This window comes from Corapipo altera, unplaced genomic scaffold (assembly GCF_003945725.1).
Source record: "Corapipo altera isolate COAL_440 unplaced genomic scaffold, ASM394572v1 61044, whole genome shotgun sequence".
NCBI lineage: Eukaryota > Metazoa > Chordata > Aves > Passeriformes > Pipridae > Corapipo > Corapipo altera.
Genome location: NW_020885018.1, coordinates 579,135 through 597,602, shown reverse-complemented (window position 1 = coordinate 597,602; position 18,468 = coordinate 579,135). Strand labels below are relative to the sequence as shown.

The window sequence follows — 18,468 nt, the reverse complement described above, 5'->3', positions numbered from 1 at the left end:
GCAACAATTCAGGACAAGAGGTTCTAGAGCGCTTTCAGTGCACGTATGGGGGCAAGTACATTTTGGAAACAAATAGTGTATTTATTTTTAATTGAAAATGTTAATGTTGATCATTTCCTACTGGTTTAAAAAGGAAATACTAAGTATTCAAAACTCCACAGAGCTTATATTTGCATGATGTCTTTAGAAAACATTTTGATATGCAAAATTGGTTTTGTTTCTCCAGGTAGTTGCCCAGTTACCTCCTTTTTAATGTAACTGCAGATGAAAGATACTAATTCTCTGTGTAGCCAGTATGAGATAATTTATTTTTTTTTTAATATTAAAGCAGAAATAGGACTGAGTAATGGGGAATAAAGACAGATTTCCATCCTGCCCTTCCTCTCTGTATACACTTATCTGAAATCCTTTGCTAGCCCACTGCAGCCTTTATTGCTTTCCATACATACACATCATCCTCATTCATATCTTTAGTAACTCCACATTGGTAACATATTTATTACTGAGTCTGTTGATTTGTAACTAACCTAACAGCACTGTAAGTTAAGAGGGAAAAAAATTGAAAACTAATACTTGTGATTAACTGCTCAAATTCGTACAACCTGCTTCCAGTCCCACATCTTGTCTGCCACTCCTTCCCCCCCCACCTCTGTTTCCATCTTCCTTCTCAGCACTCTCTTCTATTTTAAAACTACTGCCTCACTTGCAGCATCCTCTAATAACCCTCAAGATGCTTTCCATCACAAGGTTGAAAGTGTTTCCCACTTGGACAAAACTAAATGATTCAATTTTAAAGCCTACTCTTTTTCAAGAAGTCTTTTTGGTTCAGGGACTTATTTCTGACATTTCTACATCTTGTCTAAAGAAGAAACACTAAAACAAAACACACTCCCTAGAGTCATATATACGTAGAGATGTAGAAGCCCAGAAGATAAGGGGCTAATGTGTATGTCTCAAACACCGATAGCTGGATGGCTGTGGAGCCAATCAAGGATTGTTGGGAAGATCAGCCAAGGATTATTGGTAATAACACACTGTGAGAAAGAACAAGATGTGGCTGGAGAAGGTAGGGTAGCACTTGTTTGGGACAAACGTCCTTGTTCTAGTTCCCGAAGATAAGCACAACACAGTACAGCACAAGTGCAAGAATGAGATTAGGAAGTAGGCATGGACTGTAGGGGGGATCAAGACCATCCAAGACCCCCAAAGATTTTGTAGGAACTCTCCACACTGACACTCATTCATTAATCCGACAAGGACAGGGAAAATTCCCAAATGCCTTCTCACACCTTCTACGTCCCATGCTCCTCAACTTTCCATGCACGCCTTGAGTTGTGTTACTGAAGTTCAGTGCGGTTCTCAGTGACACATGCACAGCCTAACAGCAACAATGCACTTGGCATCCAAACAAAAGTTCCACATGTCAACTAGTACACTTTGAATTTCTACCTATCTTTCTGCTTAGCAGCACACCCCTCATGTAGGTACATTCATACTCTTATGGGGATCTGTTTACCAACACCAAAAATACTCTTACTCCTAGGCAGAATTCTTCCATTACTGAAGACTGAGGAGATGTCTACAAGAAGGAACGGAGGCTGCCATAAGGGAGGCACATGAAGGCTACCCTGAGTTAATAGAGAGGGTCACAAAACATTTGAGCTCACTTAGGAAGTGAAACACAAGTCAAAGTCATGCATAAGCCTTACAGTTGCATTCATTAATAACTAATCAGTGAATTTTCTACCTCTGGTCCAGTGTCCTCATGCCTTTCTTCTCTATCTTCTTCCTTTAGCTAACCTTATTGCTTCTGCAATACTTGTGACAACATACTTTGCTCTCTGCTACCATATAGCAAACAACAGTATCAGTATTCCTAAGGGGAATTTTCAAGTCATTAGGTGTTCTTATTATCTGATAAACTTATTTGAAAAATCAATGTGAGTGAAAGTAAAAGATGTGTTTATGTTTGCACCATAGTACCAAGTAATTTTAAAAGTAATTTCTTGGAAAGATACCATAATTTGACCAGAGTGCTCCCTTTCAGTAGCCATTAATATACTCAAGGTCACTCTCCTATACTGGACTAGAAGGCACTCAGAGTGACAAGACTCAAAGGCTCTCCTAAACTCTGAGCCTGTTATTGTCTTCTCTGGTTAAGTGGAAACTGGCTTGTATGAAGTTTAGAAAGCTGCATCTCAAAAGGTTCACAGCAGATCCCAATGGAGCATGCTCTGGCCTCCAGTTATCAGTCTTCTCCTTCCACAATTGACACAGGGGTTGATGAAAAATCATCTGAGTAGGCTTCAGTGATGAAGACATCAGAAAAGTTACCCTTTGCTGGGTTAAAAAAATTCTATCACTAGATGGTGCAGACAATAACATACATGATGCAGAGTTTCCTTTGTCTTTATCTCCTGTCACAGAATATGGGAAGCAGAAAGGTATCCTGTTTTTCCCATCACAGACAAGCAGGTCACACACTTCATTTCTGAATCACCACGAGATCACTGTTAAAAGGTTCCTTTCCAAACTACATCTGTCTCTTGCCTTTGGCCAGAACTGGGCACTTCCCACTTAAAACTTCATACAGAAACACACAGCTGCCTCTATGCTCAGACAGGACAACTGCTCTTTTGGCTTTCATTCAGTTGCCTACTCATGCTTTAATTAATTCTTCTCTTCAAAAGTGGCAGATCTTGGAATTCTCCATCTTAGAGACTCACATTCTTATATTATACAGGTGGGACTGTCAAAGCCATCCCAGTGTCACTGAGTGGATTCATATTCGTAAATGTGTTTTTTCTTTTTCTACTTAAATATTCACACCCTACTGCTCAATGCCTATGAACCAATCACTTTTAGTAGGACTTGTGAGAGATACGAGTTGTTTAGCTTAATAAATTTTAAATAAGAATGAATCACTTAAGAGTCATAATATTGTGTGATTTAGTATGCCGTTTGCTTAGCTTTACTTGCTTAGCATGAGTAGCTGGATGTGCTGAAGCCTTAGGCTGCAAGCTTTATTTTCACCTAGATATGCTTTTGGCTAGAATAGAGTTCATTTTCTTAGTAATTTTCCTAGTAGCTGGTACAGTGCTGTGTTTTGAGGGGATTTCTTTGTTCTGAGTCCCTCTCCAGAGGCACCTAAGCTCAAGCTGACCTGCTGCTGTACCACTCTATTAAACTACTTATTTTTATAAAATCCAACACTTGAGACTCTGCTGTGGGAAACGTAGAGTTGAGCCTGAAAAAGGAGGAAGTGAGCCCAAGAGTGAGTGTGTGTCAAAATTCCATGAGTAGACTTAGTGGAAACAGAGGGGGGGAGGTTGGCCTGATCAGTGTAAACTGCACAAGGAGACAGGGTTGGTGCTTGGCCTGATCAGAGTAAAGCGCACAAGGATAAATAAGTGATGGGAAATATACCCGGCATAGAAAAGGGGGGGCCCTTGGCCAAGGTACTACAAAACTGGAAAAGAATTTTTGGTTCAACAAATCTATCAAAAAGAAGCACACAGATATTTTATGTCGAGAAGACCGGCCATTTATAACTAGAGGTGGAACCCTGGCAGAACGGCTGCCACTGCAAGGGACCTTTGACCAGCACAGACTTACCTTTCTGCAACATCGACTAGAAGATAGGTTCCCAGGATAAATGGATTACTGGTACATTTGGGATGGTTAGGTGTGGGAGAGAAAACACCCAAGTCAGGTGTGGGATGAAAGAGGCATCACCAAAGGTAATGCTTGCAGTAGGTAAGCCTACTGGCCCGGACAAGCCTTAGATAATTGCCCAATCGTGCCTGTGCCACCTATTGCTTCCTGTCTGTCTTCTAATTCTGTTCTGCTGGCTGACGGACTCTATCCTATGCTTCCTAATGTCTTGCCTAATCCTGCTGCCATGCAACAGAGAGCTGCAGCTGGACCCCCACCTGTATTGCAAATATTTACAAAATCACCTTGGAATCCTGGTGACTTGGCTCTATGGGGGATGTAAAATGCCAAGACTGAGGAAGGATGTTGAGAAATGCACTCAACTATTTTCCAATATATGCACTGGACACAATCTGAGCTAGGGAGATACCCAGGTGTTGTTGAGGGAATTATTCCAACCTGATGAGAGAGATAAATAATAAGTATTCTGAATTGGCTCAACAGGCAAGAGGTAACAGACACCCCTGGCCAGCAAATGATCCAAACTGGGACTATAATAATGCAGGGGATCAAGCCATCTCTCAAACAGGGCTCTGGAATTTAGTAGAAGCTATTAGAGCATGTGGGGAACAGGGGATGAACTGGACCAAAGTACAAGAACACAGGCAGAGACCCAATAAGCATCTGAGTGATTTCTGTAGATGGCTCCAAATAAGCTCTGCTAAAACATAGAGGACTGATGTTGCAGAATTTTTATGATGTGCTCATGATTAATGTCTTTGTGAATCAGGCAGCCTCCGATATACAGAAATACTTTAATGAACACATGCCTGGATGGTAGGGAGAGAATGCGCAAAAGATTTTGAGTATTGCTCTGTTTGTATATGATGGGCATGAGGAAAGGCAAAAAGTTGAGCAGATTAAAGGAGAAAAACAAAACAACAGAAAATAAATTTACTGACTGCATCTTTAACAAGGAATTTACAAGTGAAGGACAGGCCGGGGAGTGAGAAGACCAGATACAAAGATCTGAACTAAGACCAGGAAAAAAGGAAAGAGGAACAGGAAGGAATGCTGGAAGTGAGCATTGCTATTGTGGGAATTTAGGACATACGCAGTGGGAATGTCCACTCCAGCCACAGGAAATAACAAAAGGTAGAAATTATCACCAGGGAAAATTGTCCCAGGAAGACTCACAATCACAATGACTATAGAAAAGGGACCCTGCAGATTGGGGAGGGGGGAGGTGTGTGTGTAAAGATTAAAAAATTTTCATATGTGGGCAATTCATTTGGACCAACAGGGACATACTATAGGTAAAGTTGAAGGGTGTGAAACTGAATTCTTGGTAGATACAGGAGCCACATTATCCCTTGTGAATTTTACCAAAGAGAGTCTAGGACCACAGACAGAATTTTAATACATGGAGTCACAGGACAAAGAGCAGAATTCAAGTAAACCCCTATTAGTAACCATAGGAAACAAGAGTGTATGGGGGCAATTTGTATTAGCAGAGGACTTTCCAGCATGCCTGTTAGGGAGAGATCTCTCACAGGCTCTTGACATAGAATTACACTTGTGACCTGAAGGAATAGGTTTAATAACCATGAGAATGATGACTGTGGCCACTGAAAGTCCACAGTGAGCTAAAAATACTGGAAATATTGAAATCAGTACCAACAAAGCTGTGGAGTAAAACTAGCACAGATGTAGGTTGACTAGTTTCAGTTCAATCCATAAACAAAAACATGGAGGAAACCTGCCCCCAGCTGTAAAGCAGTATACTAATCCCCAAGAAGCTGAAAAGAGAATTCAAAAGCAAATAGACCAAGGAATTTTTAAAGAGTGTGTGTCGCTAAATAATAGTCCTATACTTCCTGTAAAAAACCCCAATAGATTAGATGAAGATAGGGACCTGGAATACCATTTTGCACAAGATCTAATTAATCAGCACACTGTGGTTCCTCATCCAGTAGTGCCTGATTCCTCTATCATACTTTTACAAATATCACATTGAGAAAGATATTTTACTGTGATTGATCTAACCACTGCCTTTAGCATTCTTCAGATAGGGACAGACAAGTTTGCCTTTACATGGAACGGACAATTAACCTGGACAAGCCTCCCCATGGTATCCTACAATTTTTTCACAAATACTGAGAAATTATTTGAAAGACATAAAACTACTGGGTAAATCAGCTCTTGTACAATATGTAATGATTTGCTAAAAGAAAGTACAGATAAAGACGCCTGTAGAACAGATACTATACATCTACATACTGCCTTAGCAGAGAAAGGTCATCCCCACATCTCCATCCGAACTCCAACTGTGTCAGGAGGAAGTTAAATATTTAGGGTTTATCCTAAGGGAAGGGCAGCAAGTAATAGACCCAGAAAGAATAGAAGCTATAAATAAATCTTCCATGTCTGATTACAAAGAAACAGTTGTGAGAGTTTCTTAGAACTGTGGGATTTTGTTGACAAAGTCCTGAGTTACGAGAATTAATGAAGCCTCTGACAGAAGCAACAAGAAATGAGGACATAGAACTTATTGCATGGGGTCTGTCCCCTCATTCTGGGATACCCTGTAACAGTTTAGGTCACAAAGTGGAAATACTGTTGAAACAGTATGCAACCCAAGCCTTATTGCCTCAACAGGCACACAGATGCAAGCTAATTCTTCTAATGGCAGAAAACGTAACTTTGAAAAGATGCAATACCTTGAATCCAGCATCCCTAATGCATTTGCCTGATGATGGGGAACAACATTACGTGTGAGTAGGTGATGAACATATCAAGTAAACCATAAGTAGATTTAACTGATGTGCCTTTGCAGAATCCAGACCTAATTCTGTTTGTAGATGGCTCATTTTACTACCTGCATGGACAACAACAGACTGGATATGCTGTGACCAGCCATGGGCAAGTAACGGAAGCTGAACCTCTACCAGTAACGATGAGTGCACAAGGACAAGAACTGGTAGCTTTAAAACATGTAGCACATCTGAGAAAAGGTAAACGACTCAATATTTATAAAGATTCTCAAAATGCCTTCAGGATATGTCACACAACAGGAATGTTATGGAAAGAATGAGGATTCATCACATGATCAGGAAAGTGTCCAATGGAGAAGAAATATATAACTGGCCAGAATCAATCCAGCTACCTATAGAAATTGCTGTCATATACTGCCCAGCCCATACTAAGGGCACTACAGAAATTAGCAGAGGGAATGACTTAGTCAAAACAGCCATGAAAGCTGCAGCCCGACAACCTCCAAGATGATGCATGGTTGTGATTCCAGCAATAGACGAAAGTAAACAGTCAAATTTAACAGACCACAAAATGTATGAGAATGACCGTTCATCATATCAAAAAGAACAGTGGAAAGAATGGGAAGTGTCATGGTTTGAGATTCCCAAAATCTAATTCCCTAGCTCCATCCCCCCTCCCACATCTCAACCTAATGTGGGATGATTTTCTCTAGACAAAACACCAGACTCAAAATTGGGAAAAGGGAATATATTACAATGACTATACAAATAAATATTATAATACATTATACACACGATCTCAACTATCTCTACCATGACATAAGTATTTACAATGGATCAGATCTCTTCTCCCCTCCAAATAAAAGTCCAGGAGGGAAGAAGGACAGATCCCTTCCACATTTAGGGCAACAGCTCCTCTTCTGTCTTCCATGCAGCAGTTGCAACTGGATTGTTGTAGCTGGATCTCTTTTCAATACACACAAGGGGGTCTCCAAGCCCCTCGGCTCTCCTTTGACTCCAAGCGAAGGCCTCACCTGTGGACTGCTAGCAGGGACAAAACTCGTTTCACCACAGGTATATCATGAAATGCAGGGGCATCTTCGTGAAAGTCCCTTCCTCAGGGGATTCACCCCTGAGTCAGAACATCTTGGGCAGCTTTCAGTTGAAAGTCCTTGCCTCAAGAGTTCCACCAGAGCTCCTGTGCTCTGTCTCAACTGCCAACGTGGTAGCAGCAGCGGGGGAGCAAGGTCACCCCCCTCTGCATTCCATCCGGCCATCCCGGTCCAGCTCCGGGACGTCTTTGAGCTTCTTAGCTCCTCTCTCTCCGGTACTGCTGTACTCCAAGACTCCTCTCAAATAGGAGTCCATCTACTCCTCCTCTCTCTAGGAGGGGTCTCCAAGGGTTTTTGGGGGGTCTGGTTCAGTTCTTACCCCCAAAACTCTGTCTCTCAGCTGCTGGCTTTCTCTCAGCTTTCCTTCCAGGAGTTCTCTCCTGCTTGGCTGTAATGCCTCTGCTGCTTCGTCTTATCTCTTCTGGCTCTGTGCCACCGTTTCTCCAGTCAGTGCCGGCTGCCGCTACTCCTGCCACTGCCCACGGTGGAGAGAAAACTCCCAGCCTTCATAGCTACAGACACATAGTCCAGTTTAACACTGTTTCTGAGTTTCTATGAGCCCAGTCGGGGGCTGGGGGGCCGTGGTCCCCCAGAGGGGTTCTTGCCCCTTCAGCTCATGGCTTCAGAACATGGTTACTTCTTCTTCAACCCAAAACTACGACTTTTCTCTTCTGTTTGGTTGTGATATGTTTATATTTTGCAGAAGCACTCATTAGACAAAACTTCAAAACTTCCAGGGCCACCACCCCCTGGGGTTTTACCATTTTCAACTGCAGGGGGAAAACCTGATTCAAAACACTACAGGAAGCAAACAAAGATGAATGAATATAGACAACTACAGTGAAACCAATACTACCAAAGAAATACATAATTACTGTGGCTAGACAGTTTCACAAGAAGACTCATGTAGGAGCAGTGATAGATAATCAGCACCAAGAACTTATGCTGCTTCAAAAAGAATCACCAGTAGTTGCCCGACTTGTTGTAAAATCATAGAATGGCTTGGTTTGGAAGGGACCTTAAAGATCATCTCGTTCCAACCCCCATGCTGTGGACAGGGACACCTTCCACTAGACCAGGTTGCTCAAAGCCCCATCCAGCCTGGCCTTGAACACTTCCAGGGACAGGGCATCCACAGATTCTCTGGGCAACCTGTGCCAGTGCCTTACCACCCTCACAGGGAAGAGTTTCTTCCTAATAGCTAACCTAAATCTACTCTCCTTCAGTTTAAAGCCATTCAGTTTAAAGCAGCGGGGGGCTGCAGGGACTTGGAACAGCGTAATGCTGGGCTAAGTGCCTGTGGCTGAAAGCTAAAGAAGTTTTCTCCACCGTGAGTGGGCAAACGGAGCAGCGGCAGAGGTAGCAGTGAACAGAGGCTATGGTTAAAAGTCAACAGATAAGAACTGAACTGGAGAAGCAGCAAAACAGCATGCAGCTGAGCAAGGAAGACACAGAAGTGTCTGAGAGAGCCGAGAGAGAGCCAGCAGAGAGAGAGAGGAAGTTGGGGTAAGAACTGAAACTAAAACCCCAAACTCCTTTTGTGACCTTTCCTAAGTGGAAAGGATGGACTCCTACTGAATGGAAGCCCTAAAACTGCAGCAGCACTGCAGAGAGGAGCTAAAAAGCTCAGAGAAAGAATGCGGAGGGGGGTGACCTTGGTCCCCCTGCTGCTTGAGGCAGAGCACAGAGCTCTGTAGGGAACTTGAATCCCCTGAAGATAAGGACCGTCATGAAGACCCCTGAGCTTTGTGATATGACGTGGTGATAGTGCCCCTTGTCCTGGGAAACACAACCCACGGAAGAAGACCCTCGCTTGGAGGACGAGTGGCTGAGGGGCTTAGATATTCCCTCGTGTGTGCTGGCAGAGATCCAGCTACAGCTGCATGCATGAGAGAGAGATAGACTGCTACTCTGAAGAAGCTGCTGCCCTGAGAGTTGGAAAGGATCTTTCCTTCTTCCCTTCTGGACTTTTATTTGGAGGGGAGAAGAGATTTGATCCATTGTAAATACTTATGTCATGGTAGAGATAATTAAGATTGTATATAATGTATTGTAGTATTTATTTGTACAGTCATTGTAATATATTTTTTCCCCAATTTGAGTCTTGTGGTCGTCTGGAAAACTCATATCACACCAGGTTGAGATACAGGAGGGGGTTTGGACTAGGGAATTAGATTTTGGGGATCTCAAACCATGACAGAACTAAATGCAGTACTCCAGGTGGGGTCTCACAAGAGCAGAGTAGAGGGACAGTATCACCTCCCTCAACCTGCTGGCCACGCTGCTTTTGATGCAGCCCAGGATACACTTGGTTTTCTGGGCTGCAATTGCACATTGCTGGCTTATATTCATTTTTTCATCAACCATCACTCCCAGGTCTTTGTCCCCAGGGCTTGTCTCAATTCATTCTCCACTCAGCCTATACTTGTGCTTGGGATTGCCCTGACCCAGGTGCAGGACCTTGCACTTGGTCTTGTTGAACTTTATGAGGTTTGCACAGGCCCACCTGTCAAGGTCCCTCTGGATGGCATACCTTCCCCCCAGTGTGTCAGTTGCACCACATAGCTTGGTCTCATCAGGAAATCTGCTGAGGGTGCACTCAATCCCACTGTCCATGTCACCAGCAAAGATGTTAAACAGCACCAGTCCCAATATTGACCGCTGAGGAATGCCACCCATCACTGGTCTCCACTTGGACATTGAGCCCTTGACTGCAACTCCTTGAGTGTGACCATCCAGCCAATTCCTTATCCACTGAGTGGTGCACCCATCAAATCCTTGTCTGTCTCTCCAGTTTAGAGACAAGGATGTCATGCGGGACTGTCAAATGCTTTGCACGAGTCCAAGTGGGTGACGTCAGTCACTTTCCTCATCCACCACATCTGTAAACCCCGTCAACCAAATTTGTCAGGCATGATTTGCCATGTTGGCTGTCACCCATCACCTCCTTGTTTTCCTTGTGCCTTAGCATAGTTTAGCGGAGGATCTGCTCCATGGTCTTGCCAGGAACAGAGGTGAGACTGTCCAGCCTGTAGGTTCCTGGGTCTTCCTTATTTCCCTTTTTAAAAATGGGAGTTATATTTCCCCTTTTCCAGTGCACTTGATCTTGTGCACCTCCACGTTCCTTAAATGGTCTCCAACCTGATCTTCTCAAGCAGGCAGTTCCTCATTTTCCCAGTCCCTGCCTTTGCCTTCTGCAACTAGGATAGTGTGGTTGGAACACTTGCTGGTGAAAACTGAAGCAAAAAAGTCATTGAGTACCTCAGTCTTCTCCATGTCCCGAATAACCAGGTTTCCCCTTTCCTTCTAGAGAGGGTCCATATTTTCCCTAGTATTCCTTTCATCACAAACTTACCCACAGAACCTTTTCTTGTTGCCCTTGACATCCCTGGTCAGGTTTAGTTGTATCAGAGCTTTAGCTTTCCTAACCTGATCCCTGGTTGCTTGGACAACCTCTCTGTATTCCTCCCAGGCTACCTGTCTCTGCTTCCATCCTCTGTAGCCTTCTCTTTTGTGTTTAAGTTTGTCCAGGAGCTCCTTGTTCATCCACACAGGTCTCCTGGCATTTTTGCCTGACTTCCCCTCTGTAGGGATGCATTGCTCCTGAGCTTGGAGGAGACAATCCTTGAACATCAAACAGCTCTCTTAGGTCCCTCTTCCTTCCAGGGCTTTATCCTATGACACTACCAAAAAGATCCCTGAAGAGGCCAAAGTCTGCTCTCCTGAAGTCCAGGATAGCGAGCTTGCTGTGCGTCCTCCTCACTGCCCTAAGGATCTCGAACTCCACCATTTCATGGTCACTGCAGCCTGGGTTGCCCTTGAGCTTCACATTCCCCACCAGTCCCTCCTTGTTGGTGAGAACAAGGTCCAGCATATCACCTCTCCTCATTGGCTCCTCTATCACTTGGAGAAGGAAGTTGTCATCAATGCATTCCAGTAAATTCCTGGATTGCTTATGCCCTTCTGTGGTGCCCCCCTCCAGCAGATACTGGGGTGGTTGAAGTCATCCTCCCTCCATGAGGACCATGGTTTGTGAATGTGAGGCTGCTCCTATTTACCTGTAGAGGGCCTCATCTGCTCGATCTTCCTGGTCAGGCAGTCTGTAGCAGACCCCCACTATAACAGCACCTGTCCCTCCTCTCCCTTTAATCCTGACCCATAAACTCTTGGTCATCTCTTCGTCCATTCCTAGGTGGAGCTCCATGCACTCCAGCTGGTCAGTGACATTTTCATTTTGTCAAAAATTCTGAAGTACTAGGCAGAGTGTCTAACATATATGGAAAAGGGGTTTGAAGGCAAAAAGAAATCATGTCAGTCCACACCACCTGAAATACAGGTACCTTATATACAACCTGGAGATGGAAATGTTAATTCAGGTATTTTCACAAAAATCCAGATTAGAACCCAAATGGGAGAGGCCATATACTGTCTTATTGTGTTCTAATTTTGCTGTTAAAGTTTTAGGAAAGGAAAACTGGATATACCATTCTCATGTCAAACAAGTTATGAATAACCAACCAGCTAACAAATAACTGCATTGGAAAGAATCTATACACCAAAGAGATGAAGTGAGACATCCCATTACTCTTGGTGCTGTTGACCCAGAGGACCACAACTGCATGGCTAAGTATAAAATCAATGGATGACCCATTGTGGTATAAAGTTAGCAAGACTAAAGGGGAGCTACTTGACATAGATTTTTATCTAATGGGTGACCAAACCCTTGGAAAACCCAATGAAAGTTCTTTTTTTTTGCAAATTGGATACAGCTCAAAATCTAACTTTGATAGAGTTAATCAGCACGATGAAAGTTCATTGTCCCAATGCTACTGTTGTTTAACATTTAATTCTAGTTGTTGTGTATGATTGGACACTGGATTTCAAGTAAATAGAATATATGTTAATGTGACATGCAAAAAAATTCACTTTCACCTAGATATGCTTTCAAATGGAATAGTTAATTTTCTTCTTAGTAGCTGTTACAGTGCTGTGTTTTTGATTTAGTACGAGAATAATGTTGATAACACAGTGATGTTTTAGTTGTTGCTACATAGTGCTTATTCTAAATCAAAAACTTTTCACTTTCCCATGTTCTGTCGACTGAGCTAGTGCACAAGAAGTACAAACCAGAAGATAAGGAGGCTACAGTCGTCAGCAGAAGCTGCAACTTGACAAGATAAGAACAGTTAATGGTCTGTCTACATGGACACAGAGAAAGAATCCAGTAAGGGGTTAGAAGACCCCAGACCAAAAATCACCATTGGATCAAGAGGTGCATGCAAGGTGCGTGAAGAACGGGTGAAGAATGGCTGCATAGATTGTGAGGGCATAAAAGCCCAGGGATTTCTTTGTTTGGGGTCCCTCTCCAGAAGCACCCAGGTCAAGTTGACCTGCTGCTGTACCACTCTTAAATTATTTATTTTTATAAAATCAGACACCTGAGACTCTTCTGTGGGAAACCTAGAGTCAAGCCTGAAGGAGGAGGAAGCATGCCTGAGAGCAAGTGTGTGTGTGAGCACAGAGTCAAAAGGAGAACTCATCACCTCACTGGAGCCACCCACTATGAAGGGACTCTGGTCTAAGCAGTTAAAATTCTCAGGTGGTATGTGTGTGACTCCTTGAATGGTGTGAGAATACTCGGGCAGTGGTTTCTCCTTTAACACAGTTCTTCACATACGAGGATCATCCAACAACTCTTCAAATGCCTTTGTCTCTCAAGGGTTTGTTGGTACTAAAACAAAAAAGTTGAAAATTGCCTTCCCTTCATTTTAATAAGAGTCACACAGGTTACAGCACGTGCTCTGCACATTAGTAGCAGTTAAGCTATAAAAATGATCTGTGTCACGTGAAATGCATTCACATTTTCAGAAGTTAACTGAACACGAACAGAATGGTTATTTTAACTGCAATTTGCTACAGGTCTTCATTTCAATCCTTCCACTTCTTGAAGTATCTTACCAGTTCCATCATCTGCATCATTCTGACCAGTCTCCCAAATATCTGATTTTGTCCCAAAGCCATCAGTGGCAGAAGACTCCATATAGTCTGCAGGGTTAAATGTCCTAGAGTTTTAAAAGTTTAAAAATGGAAGAGAACACATGGGTCATTCAATGAACACAAGTGTCATCATTTTTATCTGAAGTTGCATTTGATTAAACTTCTTGATTTCCACATAATCTTGATAGTTTTGGTTTCAAAAGAAATTTTTCCTCTATGAGCAGACACAGATAAAAGAGGGATAAAAGGAGAAAAATTAAAAGACTGAAAAAAAATTACTGTAGAGAAACTGAATCAAACCAACAATTCCTGAAAAAGCAGTTAACAGCATGCCTACTCCTTCAGTCTTATAAAGCATTAGTTTATATGCACAATGATAAGCTTCTCTCAGCTGACAGTTTCTCAGCAGGTGGCTTACTGATGAGAAACCAGTATCATGTCCTTTCAGAGCACCATACCTGTACAGGACAGGAGTTGGAACATCAGTAAGACTATTTCAGAATGCACTCCTAACACCAATGCCAAAACACACAGAAGCAGCTAAAAGGTGAAAAAGAATTATTGAAGAAAAACCTCTTTTCAATTTATCATCTACAAGTATGAACAAGAAGAATTATTAGAAAAGTAGAATGAGTCTTCTGTTCATCATGACATCACTGATGTTACATGAAATGTCATTAAAGGCAAACACTAAGTAAAAGTAGTCGAGGTTACACTTCATGAAGCAAGTTATTCCAACAAAACTTGGAACAAACTTAAGAGTTGCTGAGTAACTTCTTTTAAGTTTGTTTTACAGTCAATGTATGTGCAAACAGCTAAAGCATGAAACCTCAAAAACAGGAGAAAGTTTAGAATCACTAGTCTTTCTGGTTTTATATAGAACTTGAAAGTTCTACATTGCACTGAAACAAATCTTTTTTTAAAGTGACTTAAAACTATATGCACCTCATAGAGCTTTCAGCCTCCAAGGCACTACTGATGGCTGCTACTGATAGGTACAAATGGGTTCTCCAAGTTTGAGATATTAACATGAAGTGAATTTACATTAGGTTTGCATATGTGTGTCTAGTTAGAAATACTGTATTAAGACAAAAATAATCCATTCATAATCTAAGAAATTTTTTAATTTTTACATCTATATTGGTTAATCATACAGCAATATTAAGACATACAGTGGCAACGTTGTCAATTAATATTGACGGTGAGTTTGATCCTTGTCAAAATCTGTGCTCTGCATGTTTCTTACCCCATGCCTTGGGCTGAAAACCTCCCCGCTCCTCTCCCTCTGCCACGTCCAAACCCTAGGAAAAAAAACACCATATAACAGCAACAGCAGAGGAGACACCAATTGCCTGTCTGTCACATTAGAAAATATTATGGTTGACGAAATAAAAGTACTATGGTTAAAGTTAAATACCATTTACTTCCCAAATTTCCCTAACACATGCAAGTAAGCCACAGTTCATCTAAGACTTTGTGTTTCAGCAGGACTTGCAATTCTTTGCTATCTTTTCTGTATCTAGTGAAGTAGCTCCAAATGCCAAGAAAAGGACTCACCTAAAGAATCGTCCCACTAGACTGCTATTGCTAAATCACTGTTCAAAATTGTCTAATTTTTTACTCTTGCCTAAGATGCTTTAGAATCCCAGCCTCCCTGCATACCTTGATCTCTCAAGAAATTCCCTGTCACTTCTTATCTGAGGAGAAAGTTTAAATATTCCATTTGCTTCCTTCTCTGACTCAGTCCACCCCTACCCTCCTGTGCTTTCACCAACCTGTGACCACACATTCCTTCTGATTCCCCCTTTAAGCATAACTACTGACATGAAAATTATTCAATTCAAATTACTCAAACTTCCTTGTTATCACCCACAAGAATATTAATTTCTATTTTAACAACAACAAATATTTGTTGCCTCCAATTTTGATTACCGACCTCAGTTTACAAGTGTAAGTATAGAAGAATCTTTCGGGAAGATTTACTCGAGGAGACAAGGGTTTATGTAGCTCAAGGAAGCTTTGCTGCCTGGGAAAGAGACATCTTCCCAGGGATAGTCTTATGTGTTTTCTTCTCCTGCTTTTCAGAGAGGCTGACTCCCTGGTACAAGAGAAGATAAGTTTCTCGCAGACATGCTTGAAGGCCCCCGCAGCAGGGGGCCAGGCAAATGATAAAAGGCCCTGAGGAGAACAGTGTGTGTGCTTTGGATGCCCAGTGCTTGCACCATCATGTCAGTGTTCTCAGCTTTCAGAAATAAATTTTCCTAAATCCATCACTGCCTGGTATCTGGGATGCCTGCACGTAATCTTTCCTCACAACAAGATTCTTAATATAGTGAATGGCATGTTGCATAGTGCTAAGAAGGCATGAAAATTTTTGTTTACTTAACCATGCATAAAGCACATCTATGTAAACTGTTAGAAACTATTTCTTACATGTGGCATATTTCTACATAGTTCTGGTGGAATTTTTTCCTTTTTATAACCTCAATATCTGAAGCTTTGTTTGTTAGGGTTTTTTGAGGAAGACTATGCATATTATTTGGTATTACAAGAACAGGAGGAGGTTAAGAGCTGCTGACTGAGAAGAAAGCAATGTTTATTTTAATGACGAAATTATGTGGTTATAAAAAGTCACTGAACAACTACAAGTTTACCAGAGTACAAAAGTTATAATCCTAAGTCACTGATACACTGGTTGTCCAAACATCAGAATTACCCATGATAGGCTTCAAATTTGGATCAAAATTACCCCTTATTTTCAGGGGACCATCTAAACGAAATAAACAGCAGCTCCAAGACATGGTAAATCCAGTTTAGAAAGTTCCTATTTTAATGACTTTCCTTTTCCTCCCCTCACCACTCATTCTTCTCCTTGCCCTAGTTCGCTGTCCATGTTTTAAAAGACATTTCTGGACCTCTAAAATATTGTGGTGGTTTGACCTTGTTTGGATGCCAGGTGCCCAGCAAAGCTGCTCTATCACTCCCCTCCACAAATGGTCGAGGGAGAGATCACTCACCAATTACCATCAAAGGCTAAACAAACCTGACTTGAAAAAATTAATTGAATTTATTACTAATCAAAATCAGAGTAGGATAATGAGAAGTAAAACAAATCTTAAAAACACCTTCCCCCCAACTCCCTTCTCCTTTCCAGACTTAACTTTATTCCTGATTCTCTACCCCCTCCCCCCCAACGGTGCAGTGAGACGAGGAATGGAGGTTACGGACAGTTCATCACATGTTGTTTCTGTCACTGCTTCCTCTTCAGGGAGAGGAGTCCTTTCCCTGCTCCTGCATAGGGTCTCTCCCATGGGAGACTCCTTCACAAACTTCTCCAATGCGAGTCCTTCCCACAGGCTACATTTCTTCACTAACTGTTCCAGTGTGGGTCCCTTCCATGGGGTCAGTCCTTCAGGAACAGGTTGCTCCAGCCTGCATCCCCCATGGGGTCACAAGTCCTGCCAGCAAACCTGCTCTAGCATGGGCTCCTCTCTCCACAGGACCACAGGTCCAGCCAGGACCCTACTCCAGTGCAGACTTCCCATAGGGTCACAGCCTCTTTCAGGCATCCCCCTGCCCCAGTGTGAGGCTCCTCCACGGGCTGCAGGTGGGTCTCTGCTCCCTCATGGACCTCCATGGGCTGCAGGGGAACAGCTGCCTCACCATGGGCTGCACCATGGGTTGCATGGGAATCTCAGCTCTGGCACCTGGAGCATCTCCTTTCCTCCTTCTCCACTGACCTCGGTGTCTGCAGAGTTGTTTCTCTCACATATTCTCACTCCTCTCTTCTCTGGATGCAATTACTTCTGTGCAATTTTTTTTCCCATTCTTAAATATGTTCACAGAAGTATTACTACTGTTGCTGATTGGCTCAGCCTTGGCCACCAGCAGGTCTGTCTTGGAGCCAGCTGGCATTGGCTCTGTTGGACATGGGGCAGCTTCTCAGAGAAGCCACCCCTGTAGCCCCCCTCCCGCTACCAAAACCTTGCCACAAATACCCAATACAAATATCTACTACCTACATTTCCAAGGACTTCTTAGAAGCATCAAATTAGCAGGATAGCTGTATCCACATTTTGATGAAAGGGTTTACCCATATTTTATACAGAATGACAATCATGGAAACCTGCAGAGGAAGGATTCCCATCTAGCAACACAGAACAACAAGAACACAGAAGAATAAAGTCTGACACTAGGCCATTTCCCCCTCTTTGCTCTCTTTTCACAATCTAGAGAGAAGACAAAGGTTAGGAAAAAGGTAACAACTGCAACAGGGCAATCACTATCCCTCTTCACTGAGCCCACACATGGAGCTGTGCTCTTTGCTCTGTCATAAACAGTGTCACAGAGCCCTGCTGTATCCATCTAACTCAGCCTCTGAACCTCCCTGCTCAGCCTACCTCTTCTACTGCTCTTCTCTCCTTCGCTCACCTAAAATCCCCAATCTGGGAAGCCGATTCATGGCATTACAGGGTCGTAGTTCTAGAAATCAGTGCACTTCTGGATTATCTTTCTGCCTAGTAAATGTTGGTTTTCTTTGGGTTTTTTTAAGAGTAAAAGCAGCTAGACAAGTTTACTTTGGGACACTACTTCCTACAGCTATCAATACAGCATTAAATACCATTTACTAATGATGCACAGAAGAGAGATAAACAGTTTTGTTACAAACTCAACTACAAGTCTGATTGGGAGCTGAGAATCACAGTAACAGTCAAGCAGAAATATTTTTGAGTGAGGCAGACATTAGGTACAAAGAGATTAGCTGGAATAGCTAGCATGAAAGTAGAAATAGATTTTAGAAGAGGAAGTAAGTCTCCTCAGCCTCCCAAGTGCAAAAGTCTGAAAGAATAACCTTAGCATATTAAACATAAGATGAAGTTTTAGCAAGCAAGGCATATGTAAGATGCTGTACCAGCATGGGCACAATAAAC

General features: G+C 42.5%; 1 protein-coding gene across 1 annotated transcript in view; it reads right to left on the bottom strand.

The window, feature by feature from the left end:
* Nucleotides 1-18,468, bottom strand: part of LOC113959007 (ubiquitin-associated protein 2-like) — a 125,096-nt gene that overhangs the window by 86,516 nt on the left and 20,112 nt on the right. Inside the window, exons 6-7 of the mRNA XM_027667692.1 lie at nucleotides 14,784-14,838; nucleotides 13,499-13,602 (exon numbers count right to left, since the gene is read on the bottom strand). Of these exons, the coding sequence (XP_027523493.1) occupies nucleotides 13,499-13,602; nucleotides 14,784-14,838 (159 nt within the window). The remainder of the gene's footprint in view (nucleotides 1-13,498; nucleotides 13,603-14,783; nucleotides 14,839-18,468) is intronic.